The sequence below is a fragment of the Eptatretus burgeri genome, chromosome 1 (genome assembly GCF_056783735.1).
Source record: "Eptatretus burgeri isolate ZD-2024b chromosome 1, Ebu_testis_v1, whole genome shotgun sequence".
NCBI classification, from domain to species: domain Eukaryota; kingdom Metazoa; phylum Chordata; class Myxini; order Myxiniformes; family Myxinidae; genus Eptatretus; species Eptatretus burgeri.
The window spans coordinates 110,555,505-110,572,855 of NC_140961.1; the positions used below are offsets into that span (position 1 = coordinate 110,555,505).

The 17,351-nt window shown below is 40.9% G+C and overlaps 1 protein-coding gene and 1 long non-coding RNA gene across 4 annotated transcripts in view; both read left to right on the forward strand.

Annotated features, from left to right (window-relative positions):
• Window positions 1-17,351, forward strand: part of DDB1 (damage specific DNA binding protein 1) — a 162,026-nt gene that overhangs the window by 16,170 nt on the left and 128,505 nt on the right. For all 3 annotated transcript variants that reach the window (XM_085894874.1, XM_085894868.1, XM_085894883.1), the window contains exons 4-7: window positions 5,977-6,198; window positions 11,776-11,890; window positions 12,515-12,612; window positions 12,967-13,125. In XM_085894874.1, the coding sequence (XP_085751000.1) occupies window positions 5,977-6,198; window positions 11,776-11,890; window positions 12,515-12,612; window positions 12,967-13,125 (594 nt within the window). The remainder of the gene's footprint in view (window positions 1-5,976; window positions 6,199-11,775; window positions 11,891-12,514; window positions 12,613-12,966; window positions 13,126-17,351) is intronic.
• Window positions 13,310-16,594, forward strand: LOC147035174 (uncharacterized). The gene is made up of 2 exons (XR_015061601.1): window positions 13,310-15,525; window positions 15,795-16,594. It is a non-coding gene; the product is annotated as an uncharacterized LOC147035174 (long non-coding RNA).

Here is a 17,351-nt window from a genome sequence, read left to right on the forward strand (position 1 = left end):
ACTCTACAGCTGGTGGATCAGCCTGGTACAGATGCTCAAAGTAACTGGCCCAGCAGGCCTTCATTTCGGACTCCTCTGTCAAGAGCCATCACCATTTTCTCTAACTATATTACACCAAGGTAAGGGCTTTGAGGAACACAATGTACAAATACCCCCGTAAGCAGGACGAGAATCACTTAACCACAGGTGATGTTCTACGCCCTTACAGGTTCCTTGCACATTGGCCTCCATGTCCACCCTTGGCGCACGTACAGTTTTATTCCTCAGATCCCTTAACAGCTCAGCTGTGCCATTAAGCCTGGCCCTCGACTCTGCTCAATGGTATCCAGTATCCCTCGAGAGATAAAATTCTTCTTTGCCCTCCGGTGAATTCCATTACATCCACCGGCAACATCAAGGATGGTGGTCTTGAAGGCACTCCACAACTCTAGGATTTTGTTAGTTTGTGGATTAAAATACAGGGTTTCCCTAAAGTCCTTGTGCTGCAACTTAGAGCTTTCATAGCTTTTGATGTTTGCATGATGGAAACTGGAAATAGCATCTGTAAGCACAATTCATCGAGTTTTGTTGATGTTAATGTTGTTGTTCCTGTTGTTTAATCCCTAACTCCCCTGGGTCTCTTGACGAGTTGACATTTTCGGATGAGGCAATTTCAACATATGTGGGAAAATCGACTACCTCAATTACCACATTTGGTTCTGGAACTGCAGAAATTCTTTCAATTTTTCTTTTGGAATTTTTTTTTGGCACTTTTTTTTTTTTTTACCCCGACATTTGACTGACAACAGGAGGGGTTTTTCAAATTGTTTTCTTTTCCTCATCCTCCTCACATTTACGTCATTGCTGTGATTGGTCTTTTCTGATTGTAGCAATTTACTTCAAAGGACCGACAAACAACATTGTACCCGATGTCTGCAGAAGCGTCGTCTGTCGCCGAAGCGTCAGACCGTCCACGAGATCGGTAACTAATCACAGCTCGAGCACTTCAGAGCTCCTGTCAATCATACAGTTAGGCCACGCCCAGGCACGTGGTCAATCCGTCTTCACCGTTTAAACAGTCACGCACAAAGGACGTGTCTTCGTTAAGATATGGATAGATTTGTGTTTGTCATCTTGAACTGCAATGTCACCTTACATTGTGTAGTCAAGTTGACAGGAATTTGTATCTACATTTATTTTATCGAAGAAATCGACGTCATGACATACAAGGGGTGGGGGTCGTGCATAGTCGCCATCTTGTTATGTTTGGTAATCGGCGATGTAAGTATTATCAACATCATTTAGTAATCGGCTTTCATGCAACGTCGGTGTCATTCATGGTATTCAGCTTGTTTATAGTTCTGATTTATTTTATTTTATTTTATTTTATTTATTTTTTGGTTGGTGGGGTGGGGGTAGGTAAGGGACAAAATTCTCAAGTTTTTGTGCCTGACAAAAAAACGGACAAGTGTAAAACTTATTTTCCATGATATCCCAAGTTTGAAAAACAGCTGTTCAGGAACATTTATGAAGAAATGCCGAATGAGAGGAAAGTATATTGGTCCCGATTTACAAGCACAAAGGAGATGTGCAAGCGTGCAACAACTACAGAAGCATCAAACTGATGTCGCACACAATGAAGATCGAGGAAAAAATTATTGAGGGAGGTAGTGATGGTCGGAGAAGAGCAATTTGGATTTAAGCCTCGCAGGAGCACTCTAGACATGATTTCTGCCCTTGGATGGTTGAAAAGTGTAGAGAAGGACAGAAAGATCTACATTTGGTGTTTATTGATTTGGAAAAGGCCTATGATGGAGTGCTATGACAAGAGTTGTGCAACTGTTTGAGAGAGATATACATGCCAGAGAGTAAGTGATGCTGATCCAGGATATGTTCTAATGGGTGTTCTACACAAGTGAGGAGCATTGTTGGAGTGATGGATAGATTATTGGTCAAGGTCAAGGTACATCAAGGCTCTGCATTGAGCCCATATTTGTATGTTATTCTGATGGATGCTCTGACAGCTGATGTGAGAACACAGGCACCATTGAGCATGTTGTTTGCAGTTGACATAGTATTGTGTGCTGAAAGTAACGGAGAGGCAGAATTTAAATTGGAAGAATGGAGGAAGGCATTGGAAGAGCGGGGCTCGAGAATTAGTCGGTCAAAGACAGAGTACATGAGATGTACAGTGAGTAGTGTAAATGTCAAAGGAAATGCAAGGGAAAAGGTCAAGGAGGTGCAGAAGTTTAAGTACCTGTGGTCAGTAGTCCAGCAGGATGGTGTGTTGGAAGGGGAGATGGCCATCAGGAATTGGGTAGGATGGAGGAACTGGAATAATTTTTCAGGAATGCTTTGAGATAGAAAGATGCCAATGCGATTGAAGTTAAAGGTGTACAGAATGGGAGGGAGGTCAGCACTGTTGTCTGGCATGAAGACATTGCTGATGATTCGAAAGTTGGAGCAAAGATTTGATGTGTCTGAGATGAAGATGCTGAGATGGTTGTGTGATGTAATGCGAGTAGACCATGTGAGGAACGAATACCTCAGAAGAACTGTGTGATGGTGGTTGAAGCATTCAAAAAGTTACATGGAGGGAGATTGAGATTGTCTGGGCATGTGAGGAGAAGCGATATGGAGTGTTTGGGTAGAATGATAATGAGAATGAAACCACCTGGAAGGAGGTGTCAGGACAGACCGAAAGAGGAGATTGAGTGATTGTGGGGAAGTGGATAAAGAATGGGTATCCGATCGACCAAAATGGTGGAGCAGGTTCCGTGTCAGCGACCCCACTTGAAGTGGGCTAATAACGCTGTTGAAGAAAAAGAAGAAAATTAAAGTTTGAAAAAAATGTATATTTATGCATACACTGATCACTGAATAGTCCCAAACACATCAACCATCCTTTCATTAATGTAATGATTCAGAAAATGCTCACTTATGAAAGAACAGGAAGATATTTATTCAGATTGAAGTTTATCATCACGATATTAGAAGTACACCGCCCTCATACTGATCACAAGTGTCTTCTCAATGGCGCATTCACGGTGATATTTTGAGTCATTGTGCTTTTGTACATTGCTTCTCCTGAAGTCCGTTGACCCATTGAAGAAAACCCTTGATTTATCCACTAGTGCTGGATAGGTCTGACATACGTCACGGAACATTTTATCTTTCTCTGCGTCGTATTCGAGCCACTGTAATTTGTCCTTCCATGCTACCTAGAACTTTATCTCTTTCCCATATCTTCTCATATTCACTCTGCTTCTTGGGATGGGAACTCCCACACTCGGACCCCGTGACCGTAACGTTACTGGTAGAGGTACCAGCCAAGCTCACTGTTGTGCAGGCTGAACACGAGGGACCACTGACTCCCCCCCCTCCTCCTCAACGTGTCCTGATGTATCAGGAACACTCTCCCCTCCACTTTCTGCCCCACTCTCCACATTTGGTCTTTTTGCAGGTGCAAAGCCAAATTGAGAGAGTCTTTTCTGACTCATTCCTCTGATTTATCTTAATTGATCTAACCTGGCCTTATTTGGATGCACTTTATTCTAAAGGGGTGTTTGGGGGGGGGGGGATCCTTGTCATTTGTATTCATCAATATAATTGTGTATTTAATATCTCCCTTTACTTTAAGAAATGTTTCATTCCACTGTTATGAGTTTAATAATTTACCTCTTAACCAATGGCCCACAAAATATTTGCAGGTGCCTTCTGCTGGCATGCTTCATTTTCAACCCTGTCATCCATGAAATACCCCAAAAGCTCATTTTCATGTTTTGAATAAATAAGCTTGACCAGAAAACTGTGCAAAACCATAATGAGAGAACTATGTGAACCTGTGATTGTGTTTACATCACTGGATTTCAAAAACCTTGTCGTTCCGATCATGGTGATCATACATTTGGTGCCAAAATTGTGGTTCATTATGCAACTTTCGGGTCCCTGACCAGGGTTCCAAAACCCAACCACTTGTGAAATGTGGGTGCCCGGCACATAAAGTATGTGCCTTGGGCACCCAATAATGTTGAGCCCTGCCAATCACCTTGTACCAACAAGATTAGGTTCGTTGCCACGAAGCTTCAAATGTGCGACGGTTCTTGAATGATGTCTTCCCAGGTAAGTGGATCGGGAGTTGTGGACCAATTACTTGGCCATCTCATTCGCCAGACTTCTCCCTATTGGACTTTATTTTATGGGGCTATGTAAAACTGTTTACTCATCAAAACCACATTCTTTTGATGAACTCCAGGCTATTGTAACAAATATAGTTCATGAATGACTCGGCAACAACTGGAGAATGTTTTCAAGAAGATGCTAAATTGGATCGAATGACTTATGTTTAAACCTAAATATTTGAACTGTACTTCATTAAAACCTTTATGAATTATGCTTTCATATGCCATTTATCGTTTGTTTCAATCATATGTACATCAATGGTGATAAAAAGTTCAAAGTTGCATTCGGACTTGATGGACACTGTGGTATATGTGATAAATCGGGTAAATTTAAAGCCAAATTGAGACCAAAAAGTTCTTTTTTTTCCTCCTTAAAATGCAGGTGCTTCAGCGGCACTTCACCTGCTGGGTCCCCCTACCAGGGCTCCTTCCCTCGACTTCATTGGAGGCCTATGCGTCCGCTCGACCTCCCGCCTTATTTTAGAAGTTAGCTCCTTTTCAAAATAAATTAAATTACCTCCGATTCAAAAACTTTTCAACAACCCTGCATATCTGTATATGCAATGTTTAAATTGTTAATACGTCACTATGCACATAACGAGCCCCCAGTAAGTTTAACAATGGCCGTTATGGCCCTCCGAGTCTGAAAAGTTCTGCCCACTTGTTTTAAAGAAATTGTTATCATTATGTAGTGCGCAAAGAAAAAATCATAAAGGTGGTGTGGAGTCAAAATTCAATCTGTTTTTTTTTTTTTTGGTATTCTTAATACTGTTTTCCAGTGGTTCCTTTATTCCCTCTGCCACTGAAGGTGGTTGGAGGTTATGTTTTCACTCCTGTCTGTCTGTGTTTGTAAGCAGCATATCAAAATAGTTATGGACGGATTTGGATGAAACTTGGTGGGCAGGTTCGGTGTCTGAGAAGGGCAAATTTAATTAATTTTGCTGAAGGTCCAGATCCAGATATGAGAATTTTTTTCAGTGTTACTTCACCATTTCAAGAGATGGGGTCAAAAAGTGATACACAGCAAGATGTATCAAAAAGTTGTGGATGGATTGTGACAAAACTTAGTGGATGAGTTGGGTAGGTGACAAGAACAAGCCGATTAGATTTTAGTTAATGTCCGAATGCAGATCCGGCCTGTCAGTGGGATACAAAATGTAAACTGTTCAGCCTGGTGGAGGAATGCACTACACACAGTGCTTTGCAGCTGAAATTGATTTATTTGTCACCAATACCTTTAGTTTGAAGCACGAAGCATTGTGAAAGAGCAGAAATGACATGAGATTGAAGGCTGACACTGACGGATGGGCTGAGAAGAATTGTGTTCACTCGAAGTTTTGGCAATAGCTGGTTTTGAATTAATAAATCCAATCCACGTTCCATATGTTTCATGGCAGCAGAGCTATTTGAATAAATCAAAGTTAAGAAAAAAAACAGTCCTTTTCAATGTAGAGTCTGGCTCGACACATTTTTCCCAATGTTGGGTGGGTTTCCTGATGCCTTTGGAACAAAAGTTATTTCTCCCTTTGAAATGTTTTGAAGAGGGAAAATAATTTGGTAATAGTTTATTCATAATGGAAACAACTGGTGCAATGCTGTTGGTATTGGCTTGTGTAGTCCAGAAGAATGTTTCTCAATTTTTCAGTCATTAGCAATGATATCCATCCCCAATTCAAAATACATTGTCCTCTCACGTCCTCACTTAACGAGATTTGTTGCACTATTTTTGAAATCGTATAATTGTTTTACCAATGATATAGCTTTGTACCTTGTAAAATTGAATATTGAATTTATATCCCTGCCTGACTGTATACAGGACCGCATCGGCCGGCCCTCAGAGACGGGTATCATTGGAATAATTGACCCGGAATGCCGCATGATTGGACTGCGTCTCTACGATGGGCTTTTCAAGGTTATTCCTCTGGATCGGGACAACCGGGAGCTTAAGGCATTTAACATTCGCCTTGAGGAACTCATCGTCATTGATGTGAAGTTTCTATATGGCTGTCAGGTCCCCACTATCTGCTTTGTATACCAGGTGAGATTTGAGATCATGTCCTTATTTTCTTGTTTGTCCCTCCTTAAACAACATCTTTATTCGTTGTGTTTTTTCTCCCTCAATCAAGGTTCATGGAAAAGTCTTTCACACTGCTTCTGTGAAATAAAATGAAAAGATTTTTAGCAGTGTCTCGCGTAGCGAACGCTGCTCTAAGAATGCTCAGCATTGTTATTCTTCTTCTTCTTGTGAAGAAAAAAACCTTTCTATTCGGACTCGGCTCTTTTATATACACGATCCGGGTCTCCTTAAATACTAAGCACTTGTACACATCCTCGCATTGAGGGTGCCTTTTGAGAGCATCTATCATGACCTTTTAAATATATTCGGACATTTGCTTTAAAGTTTCGAAAAGTTCATGTTACTATTTAAAGATTATTCCATTTAATGTATTGTAAATTCGTAAATACACTATATTTCGTAAATATGTAAATACACTATGACTGGTCTCGCTATTGGCTTAATCAAGGCACGTGACAAAATATCGGAAGTTGTTGTTGTTGTTGTTGTGGTGTTTTTTTTTTTTGTTTTTTTTTTAAGCTGACAAAACCTTTAGGACGCTGCTCTTGGACACATTTGTCCTTGTTTTAAATAGTTTTGTATTTTTGTGGAATTTTTGGAAGAGCATTCTGCCCCATTCAATATTTTTCAATGGAGTCATCCCACACTGCATGGTTCAACTTGTAGATGATTGGAGGTTTGGGGTTTAGGGACTGCCTTGTTCTAATTTCCTATAAGATGGATGCCTTCATCAGTCCCGACCCGAAGGTGATGCGCAACTATTACAACGCGTGTCAGTGCGTGATGATTTAGGGGTACAAACCAGTCAATAAAGTGTAAGGCTTTATCATAGACCATATACTGTATGCTCAGGTGGGAGAGTTCATTTTTATCTTTAACAATGACAATGTGTTAGCTCAAGTCATCCTATTTTTGTATGCCTTTGGAACATGTTGTGTGTAGTAGAGAAGTTAGTTCGGTTCAGGGTATCACTTCATCTGTCTGTCTTGTTTGAACCGGTGGCGAGAGCCGCTCCCTCTCCCTCCCCCCCTCCCTCCGGTGTTGGCGCACTTGGGATAGTGTCCTTGGGAGTACCATCCCACTGCTGCAAGAATGTGACATGCTATTGGCCAGACCTGCTGGCGAGAAGTGGTGACACAATTATCTGGAGCCGTGACCCTTGTCCTGATTGCACCTGTGGCATAAATATATCACCCGATTCACATGAGGAGGGAAGAGACGCTGGGAGGCGGGAAAGGGGAACTATTTTGGGGACCTGAGCTGTGGCATTCTTCCTGTTTTGCCGGGGACATCTGTTGGTGTCAGCGCTCTGTTCTTCTGTCGGGGATGTTTTGCTTTCCTCTCCATGTTATTCCTTCGAGGACATTTAAGAATTTTTATAATCCTCTCCTGTTTTGTGTGTGTGTATGTGGGTGGGTGGCTTTTAGGGTAATTTTTATTGTTATTGGTTCACGATCGCCAGCCAGAGTGACCACTATATTTGTTATGTCTGTGTGTCTGTATGGATGTCTGTGTCTGTCTGTCTGTCCAGAGCACAACCTTGTGGGATGCGATCCGATTTGGATGAAACTTGAATATGATGTTGATATTAATGCCTAGTTTTGTCTTCCTGGCGATGGGCGTCCCACGCCCATTGTGGGCGGAGCCACGCCTACTTGTAATTTTTGTTTTTTGGTTCATGAGCACCAGCCAGTGACCACTATATTTGTTATGTCTCTGTGTCTGTGTGTCTGTCTGTCCAGAGCATAACTCCATGCACTTTGATCTGATCTTGATGAAACTTGGTTATGTGTTCGATTTCAATGTCGGGTTGTGTTTTCCTGGATGAGGGCGTGCTACGCCCACTGTGGGCGGAGCCACGCCCAAAAATAGCCATTTTTAGGGGGTAGTCGGATTAAAAATCTATATTCTCCGAGGGAATTGACTGAATGGAATGGGTTATTCGGTATTTGAATAGCAAAATTAATTATCTAAAACTTGTTGTTGTCTGATTTTTTTTTTCATTTTTGTGTCAAGGTCACAAGGTCAAAAACTTAGAAAATTGCGAATTTTGACGTAAAAATCATAACGCCCAAACTTTGAGAGCGAGGATGACATTATTTTTTTATGCATAATATTGAGGTCATTCCCCACCTAAAGTCTTGAAACCATTTTGCTCTATCTCAAACACCTTGCCCGTGGCGCCCCCTTCAAGTTTGTTTTTACGCTGATTTCATCAAAGTATGGATAATCTGAGGAGTGTGAAATGCCATATAGCCTATATGACGTTATATTGTTCCTGGAATGTTCCAGAGGAAGTTTTGCACCAAAGGTCATAATCCTTGACCTTTGACCTTTAAAGGCCACAAAGGTCAAATTTTCAAAGTTGTGGGAATCGAACTTGGTTTTCCACCTCCTTCGACGAACTAACTCCAATAAGCTATAGCACGTATCCTGTTTCCTTATTTTAATGCCCACAGCATTGTTTTGTGACCGAGCCTGGTGTTGGCTTCATGGTTAGGGTGGTGGCTTGCAATCCCAGTGTCCTGAGTTCAAGCCCCGTTGGCTGCTGAATTCACACCAGGGAGTTGACTCAGCCTGTCATCCTTCCGAGGTCGGCGAAATGAGTACCAGTGTACTGGTCCCGGTGTATGCCCCGGTTAGAATAGGTGTACCATATCCCTGTGTGTCGTAAGGGGTGACCAGAGTTGGCGTCAGGAAGGGCATCTGGCCATAAAACATTGCCTCAAGAAAAAGCCAACCCCTGCACAGCAGGGAAAAATGGCTGCAAAAATGGTCATTTATTGTTTTGTGACCTTTAAAGGTGATGCAAAGGTCAAATTTTGAAAGTTGTTGAACGAAACCGGGTTTTCGACATTTTGCAGCTCATAACCCGTCACCCGTACCACATCATGTTGATCATTTTTATAACTTGGTCAAAAATTATCACATTGTCTCATCCTTGACTTCTGAAACAATTTACATCGTCAAATACCGCTCGTGAACCATCGTCGCCTCCCGGCTTGTTTAAGTTTTTATTTATTTGCTAATTATTGTCCTTGACCTTCTGTCTTCATGTGCTGGATCTGTCCATTGGTATTTCTCGTGCCCACGTTCTTTCCATTTAATAATTTTTTTTTTTTTTAAGACTGTGCATGTCTGCTCCACAATCCGCCACTCACGAGTCATTCGTTTTGGCGACAATGGCTTTTCTTTGGGGATCCAAGTCATGGTAAAATCCTAATTACAGTGTTGGGTTAGCCCACGCTTGGAATAGGGCATGCAATTGCCTATATATTGGAATTAAGCTGGTCATCTGCAAAGCGTCTACTTTGGCATTTTTCAGCTTCTCACCCAACTCATTGTTACCAGTTGTGGCCAGGGGCTGGAAATGTGACAATATGTTGATTTTGTTTTGATGTGCATGGAAGAGGAGAACAGCAAAGCATTGCAGAGGCATAAATAGAGAACTCACAGAATTGATCACAGAGAACAGAGTTGATGTAATATTTGTGAGTTACTGTCTTAATGGACAGATACGTTTTTAATTTGCTGAAGCCATAAAGAACTAGAAGGGCACTCGGTAGAGCGCATACCTCCGCCACACATTGCTTGATCCACGAGAACATATCGGGCCCATAACATTTTTGAAACATCATGCCTTCCATTACTATATAGTTTTTGGCCCCATCTCTCAATGGTGAAGAATCACTTTTACAATTCAATAATTCTCGTATCCAGATCCGGATTTATATCTTCACCAAAATCGAAACATTTCGTCCTTGCCACACAACCAATCTGTCCATCAAGTTTCATCCGAATCCGTCCAACTTTTTGACGTATCAGGCACAAACACGATATATAGCATATCTCTCAATTGTGAAGAATCACTAAAAAAATTATCAGATCCAGATCCAGATCTTCACCAAAATGTAATCAGTTTGTTCTTGTCACACACCCAACCTGTCCACAAAATTTAATCTGGATCCATCCACAACTTCTTGAGATATCCTGCACACACAAACAAACAGACAGACATACAAGACGACGACATCATGCAGAGCACGATACTTGCAAAATCCATAAAACAAATTTGACCTCAAAAAGAATTGGTGGTTGAATTCAGTGACCAAATATGCAACTCCTCTTCAAATTTCTCGTCAATCGGATGAAAATTGAGGATTTTAGAAACACCACTTTATAGTTCTTGAACTTTTTCCTATGTTGACCGTTTGGCCAATTTTGACCTCAAATAATTGGTGGTTGAATTCAGTGAGCTTATTTGAAAATCCTGTTCAAATTTCTCATCAATTGGATGAAAATTGAGGATTTTAGAAATTTGATAAATTTGTTGACCTTTGGCCTTTGTTGACCTCAAACAATAGGCTTCTTCCTTGTGACAAACTCTACCATGTGGTGAAGTTTCGTGAAGATTGGTTTAATTTTGTGACCTGTAGGCGACAGACAGACAAACAAACAGACAGAATAACAAAATCGACTGACCAATATACTTGAAAAATCTTCCATTTTTGAATGTAACAAACAAACAGAGAGGTGTGAAAACATAACCTCCTCCCACCTTTGGTGGTGGAGGTCAAAATGTGATTCCTAAATCTGCAGTCTGTTCACCCTCCTTTTGTTGGTCCTCATTTTTGTCCAAAGAAGTTCTACTTTTCTTGGAGCAAATGTCAATGTTTCCTAATCATGACTGAAGATTCAGAAATGTCATCCTGGGAATATTTATAGTTGAGTCATGTAATATTGGATTTCACATTTTTATCAGACCAGTCAAGCCTGGTGTTGGCTTTGGGGTTGGAGTGGCGGCTTGGGATCCTAGGGTCCTCAGTTCAAGCCCCTTTGGCCGCTGAATTAAAATACACCAGGAGGTTGACTCAGCCTGTCATCCTTCCGAGGTTGGAAAAATGAGTACCAGTGTACTGGTAAGGGGGACACTGCATCAGTGGCATAGACGCATCCCGACAATGATGCAACCAGCAGCCACAGGCTGCACGAGAGAGAGATAGAGAGATAGAGATAGATCAGACCAGTCTTTTACCAACAAATTTATTTTGCCATTGGACTTATTTCAATACAATTGCATCGTTTCACATTGCAAATTTAAATTCCGAGGCGATTTGATGGTAATCGTTTTTGGGGTTTTTTAGTGACAAACCATAGAACAGTCTGTGTGACCGATGTCACGTGACCATGCCCACGTGTGTGCAGAAGAATCTCAAATTTGTGATGCTTTGATATCGCAACAAGTTTAGCCATGTAGCATTGAGCTTTTTTGGACAGTCCGTTTGTGCAGCTTGAGGAGAATGGATTAAACTGTACAGTGTATAGTCTGTTGAACTGGTTTGGTTTGCAGAACCGAGAGGCAACTTTTTCATCATCCTGCCAAATAAATCAAATTGACAAGAACTATACGGTTTAAAACGGGACTGCTGAGACTCAATTCGTGGTTTCAGTTGCTGAAGTTTGCTTTGAAATGAACTTTACTTTGACTTCCACCCTTGTATGAGTGTGAATAATCCCCTGATGATCACTTTACCGCAGGACCCCCAAGGCCGACACGTAAAGACTCATGAAGTCTCTCTACGTGACAAAGAGTTCAACAAGGGCCCTTGGAAACAAGACAACGTGGAAAGTGAGGCCTGCATGGTTATTGCCGGTAAGTAATGCCAATAACAGGGTTCAGGACCCCCATTTCCTTGTTCTTGGCTTCTGACATGCTTTTTGTAACTTAATGTTTCCTAATTTTTATGGAAAGATTGCTAATTTTTGTTGTCATCAAGTTTGTTTTTTTTGTTGTTTCATGGACGTTGCCAAATATTGCAATATTATTTCAGGAAGGGGAGATGGTTGGAAGTGAGGTGTTCTGGGAGGAAAGGAGTGGGTGGTGGGTGTGTGTGTAGATGTTCTGAGTGAAGAAGGATGCAGTGCAAAAAAATGAGATCTTGACCAACGTGCATTTCTGTATTCAAATGATGTTTATCGGATAACATGGTTCGGGGATCATTTTATCGTCAAAATATTTTGGAACGGGATTTGCAACCCGACCATAGTAAAACATCGATCCATATTCACTTTCAGCCAAAGGGTTAAATGATTCTTATGAAGCCCTAATGAGGCCCTCCAAAATGAGATCCTTGACTTGCTGCAAATTAATGTACAGTGAACCTAATTTGAAAAAGAAACTCCTTATATTCTAAACAATCATTGGTGGATTGTGTTGCATACGGTGCACAGTCCATATAAAGGCTTTATTAATCTGGAAAGTGTTTGTTGTGTGCAGTTCCCCAGCCCTTAGGTGGTGCCCTGATTATTGGGCAGGAATCTATTACCTATCACAATGGTGACAAGTATTTAGCCATTGCACCACCTGTAATAAAGGCAAGTTTGATTTTATTTTATTTTGAGTGTTTCACTTTGCTATCTTCGTTTCAACTGTTTTGAGAAGGCAACACAAGAAAGGATGGGTGTCTGACCTCGTGATATCATTTGCTGTCTTTAAACATTGTGACAATAAAGGCTATTTGATATGGGTGAATGGAGTTAATATTGTCGATTCAAAAATTAAACTCCAGCAAAAAATGTTTCGGGCCTCAACTGTGAGGCCATCGCTTGGTGAACTATCAAATCGGCGTAACTTTTCGTAAAGTGCATTCATGCAATTATATTGTTTTTTTTATGGGTTTGTCCAAACGTCCGGTGACATGAAGCTGGATCTGTGTTACCCACCTGCAGCAAAGCATGGTCGTGTGTCAGAATCGTGTGGATGGCAACGGGTCTCGCTACCTGCTCGGGGATATGGAAGGCCGTCTATTCATGCTGCTGCTTGAGAAAGAGGAGCTTATGGATGGTTCAATGGCTGTAAAAGACTTGCGTGTTGAACTTCTGGGAGAGGTATACATGTGTTGAAATAAGGTGTCAAAAGGCTGACCTTAACTGAATAAAAGTTTTCTGTGGTTACCCTTTACCCAGAGATGATAAATGTGATATATATATATATATATATATATATATATATATATATATATATATATATATATATATATATATATATTTTTTTTTTCAAGCAGCTCTTAAAATTACTTTTTAGTTTTTTCCTACCAGTGCCCTGCCAGAATTCAACTAAAACTGCTAATTGCAAACAAACTATTGAACATTTGTTGAGATGAACACACTCAAATGGACTACATTCAATATTAGATATATGTTGGCATGTCCTTCAGCATCATCGATATGCTGCTGAATCCTGTGAAAGTATCAAATCGATGACATTCTTTTATTATCGCCTGATCCAGATCTTGCCAAATGTGAAGCTGTGAAAAAGTCAACCGCTTTCAAGTATTGCACAAGAACAGCAACAAAATCTACTCCACATTTGGCAAAATCTGGTTCAGGCCGTCGTGCAGAATGCCATCGATTTGATGCCTTCACAGGTTCATGCACCGTATGACGCTCAAGGACATGCTCCCGGATAATAATAATAATAATAATAATAATAATAATAACAATAATGTGTAGTCCTTTTCATTGTGTTTGCATCACAGATTGTTTAAAAAAACAATACAACTTAAGGTAAGGGGTGTTCATTTTATTACCCCTGCCACCTAAGGTGGCTGGAGGTTATGTTTTCAGCCCTGTCTATCTGTCTGTCTGTGAACAGGATATCTGAAAAGGTCATGGATATATTTGGACTGAACTTGGTGGACAGGTTGGGTGTGTGTCGAGGACAAATTCATTCGATTTTGGTGAAGATCTAGATACTATAATTTTTAAAGTGATTCTTCTCCATTGAGGAATGGTGCCAAAAACGATATATAGCATGATATCTCAGTATGTAACAAGTTCGGTAGGTGATGTAGCATGATATCTTGGTAGGTAACAAGGTCGGAGTTCGGTAGGTAACAAGAACAAGCCGATGAGGTATCGGTTCAGATGCGGATCCAGATCCGACCCATCATTGGGATACAAAACGTACACTGTTCAGCCTGGCAGAGGTATGCATTCTACTGAGTACCGTTGGAGTTCTGGTTGTGATTGGTAATCCATTTGTTTCATTCTCTGCTTCAGCATTCAATGTGCTTCTGAGTGAATATACTTGAATGATTTTAGCTGAGTATTTCTGTTCATGCTTTGTTCATCTTGCATGTTAAATGTGATCGGATTGTGCATCCAGTCCAGCGGTTTCATTGTATATATGAAATGCCAGTGCATGGACTTTCTTTGAGCACAGAATCTAAGCTCGTGTAAGAGTGAGATGAGTGTTGCTTACAGGTGTGTGTGGATCTTCTTTTTTTTCTCGCCAATTACTTAAACATGATTTGTCTTAAACACCTCGTCCTGACTGCGTGTGAAAGGTCAGTATGGAAGTGAAATGAATACAAATGATTTTCGCTGAGCATTTCTGTTCACGGGGAGGTCTCTTCCTCTCTTCCCCATAGGCTTTTGTTTTTGTGAACATATAGACTGGTCATTGTCTTGAATATATTTTGTACTTCGACTTCTGAGCACCCTCCCCATGCTAAACAAATCGATTTCTTTCATTTTGAGATGCTTGAGATTTGATAAACCGCAATGGTATTGCCCATGACACACCGCAAAGCAGGACAGGTCATTTCTAGGCACGAGTACACAGCTCGAGATGAAACCAACTCGTACCGGTGACGTGTTCTGCAATTTCTTACATTTGGACAGTAATGTGTGGCTTTGCCAGCACTATATATAGCAAAGCGAAGTCCAGTTCTGTTGAAATACCCTGCATGCATTACTGCCGTCATCTGCCTTTCTGGTTTCTTTTACGAGCGAAGCACCATATATTCTGATGCAAAACACAATCAAAATTGCCATCTGAAGGACAAGTTTTTGGCAAACCAAGATGGGCAGCAAGGATAAGTGTTGAATGGATGTTTCAAATTTGAATGGGGAGGTCTCTTCCTGTGCCAGTAGACTTCTGAAAAATATAATAATTGCTTACCATCTTTTTCCAGGAAGAGATGGTGAGCATCTATTATTATTATCATCCAGGAAGAGATGGTTGGGATTCTTTATTTTTTTTTCCCTCCCAGAATGTTGCCAATTTAATGTACTTCATATATTTGTTGTGGTTAATGCTCAGTGCATAGTCCGGTGAGCTTCGCTTGAAAGGCTCAACGGCAAATACATTTTCATTGGCACTTCATTCCTGCATCGACCTGAGCTGGAGGCTGCGCCACTTGAACAGGTTCAACGATATCTGTTCTGTTACTCGACATCGATGATGGACCCGGTGTCATTTTTGGTGCAAGACGCAGAAAATCGGTAAACCTCCATCTCGAGAATTGGGGACATTCGCCTTTCGTCTTCACTGGAACCGCACGGTTGTATTCCTTGGTGATTGCTTGGTGCTTTCACCACCCCACTGCTGCAACTTTCTCATTCAAAGTCTCACCCTTACAAAGAAGCGTCACTATTTATTTATTCATTCATTCATTCATTCATTCCAGTTTTGAAGTCGTGTTCAGAAATAAAACTGCAAAGGGGGCATCATAAAAAAGTTCACATCCTCAAACCACTTTGTTCCAAAACAGGTTTCCTGTGCCAAGCATCACTGTTCGGCACAGCTTCAGGTGGACGAATGCCGGCTTAATCTGACTGGCACTCAAGGTGCACATGCATATTGCGTATTTTTGCTGACTGGAAGAAAATCGGAAAACTGCTTGAAGTTGTGTTGTCAGATGAAGAAGGTTGTTTTGATGTCCTGGAGGTTCTCTGCGTCGGCTCAATGGTGCGGAATTATATAATTTTGCACTGCCCTGGCAATTCTGGATTTTTGTTAATTTTCTCCATGCCGTTTTGACAAATCTCTTCTTTTGTAAATCTATTTTGCATTTCGCAAGTTTTCTTGCACTAATGATTTGTTGTGCTCTCCAGAAAATATTTTTCAGCTAAAAAGGTGTCTTGATTCTTTCGAAAATCTGCTTAATTTTAAGGATTGCTCTTGTGTTCACACCAATCAATAGTAACTAATCCGTACCAATTCCCGATAATTTTTTTTTTTATTCATAATAAAGTGTTTGCTTGAAAATATTTTTATATGGACCAGGCAGCAGGTCCCGAACTAGTTCACATCGTGAGAGGGCAACAGACGGACAGTGCCGTCGGATTGTGAAATTTCACACATTTTCCTCGGATATCGAGTTGCGCCAGATCACACACACTCCTTCTGTCCTCCAAATGCATGATCATGAATCGATTAGCTTCTCCAAAATTTTGACGCACCAACACATTCTCACTCACACACACACACACACACACACACACACACACACACACACACACACACACACACACACACACACACACACACACACACACACACACACACACACACACACACACACCTCGGCACTCAAAACTTCAGACTTGCTCTGACTAATCCTTCCGTGTGAATACACCTTTAGTTATTTGTAATACTTTTCCAACCCCACCACAAAAAGCAGCTTGTTATTGCATTGTGCATTTGCATCACATCACTGCACAATGGCCATTTTGTCACAAGTTCTTACACATGCAGCTAATCTCCTGCTGTGAAAAGTATAGGTTTGCGAAAATGGCTTGGATAGAGGGATGAGCACCTTTAATGAGAATGTGAGAGTGGGAAGGAGTGCTGTAGCTAAAACATGATGTGTGCCAAATTTATGTTTCTTCAAATGTAATTGCAAAATTGAGATTGGCAGCAAAGAATCTTCCAAAACATAACCTTTAGAGCATCGCTGAATACCAAGAAACCAGTGCACGACATAAGTACAAATATTATTACCCCAAGCTCAAAGTGAAAAGTTGGGTAAAAATTGGTTCACTTTATCTGCCTGTCTGCAGGCGTCAGTCTTTGATCGAGGAACAACTTGATTTCAATTGAATGTGATATTTTGAACACTGTAGAACATGAATTGGAATACAGCCCTGCAGGTTAGCAGTACTTTGGCTCTGAAATTGGTAAATTGTATGGAATCCCATCCCGATCGCGCATGCACAGAGATGCAAGCTAATTTTTTTTTTTTTACTCTGCCTGTTTGACAGTCAAACAAAAGTGAAAATCGTTCTAAGCAGGAAACTTGCTGTTTTTAGGGACGTCATAAAGGATG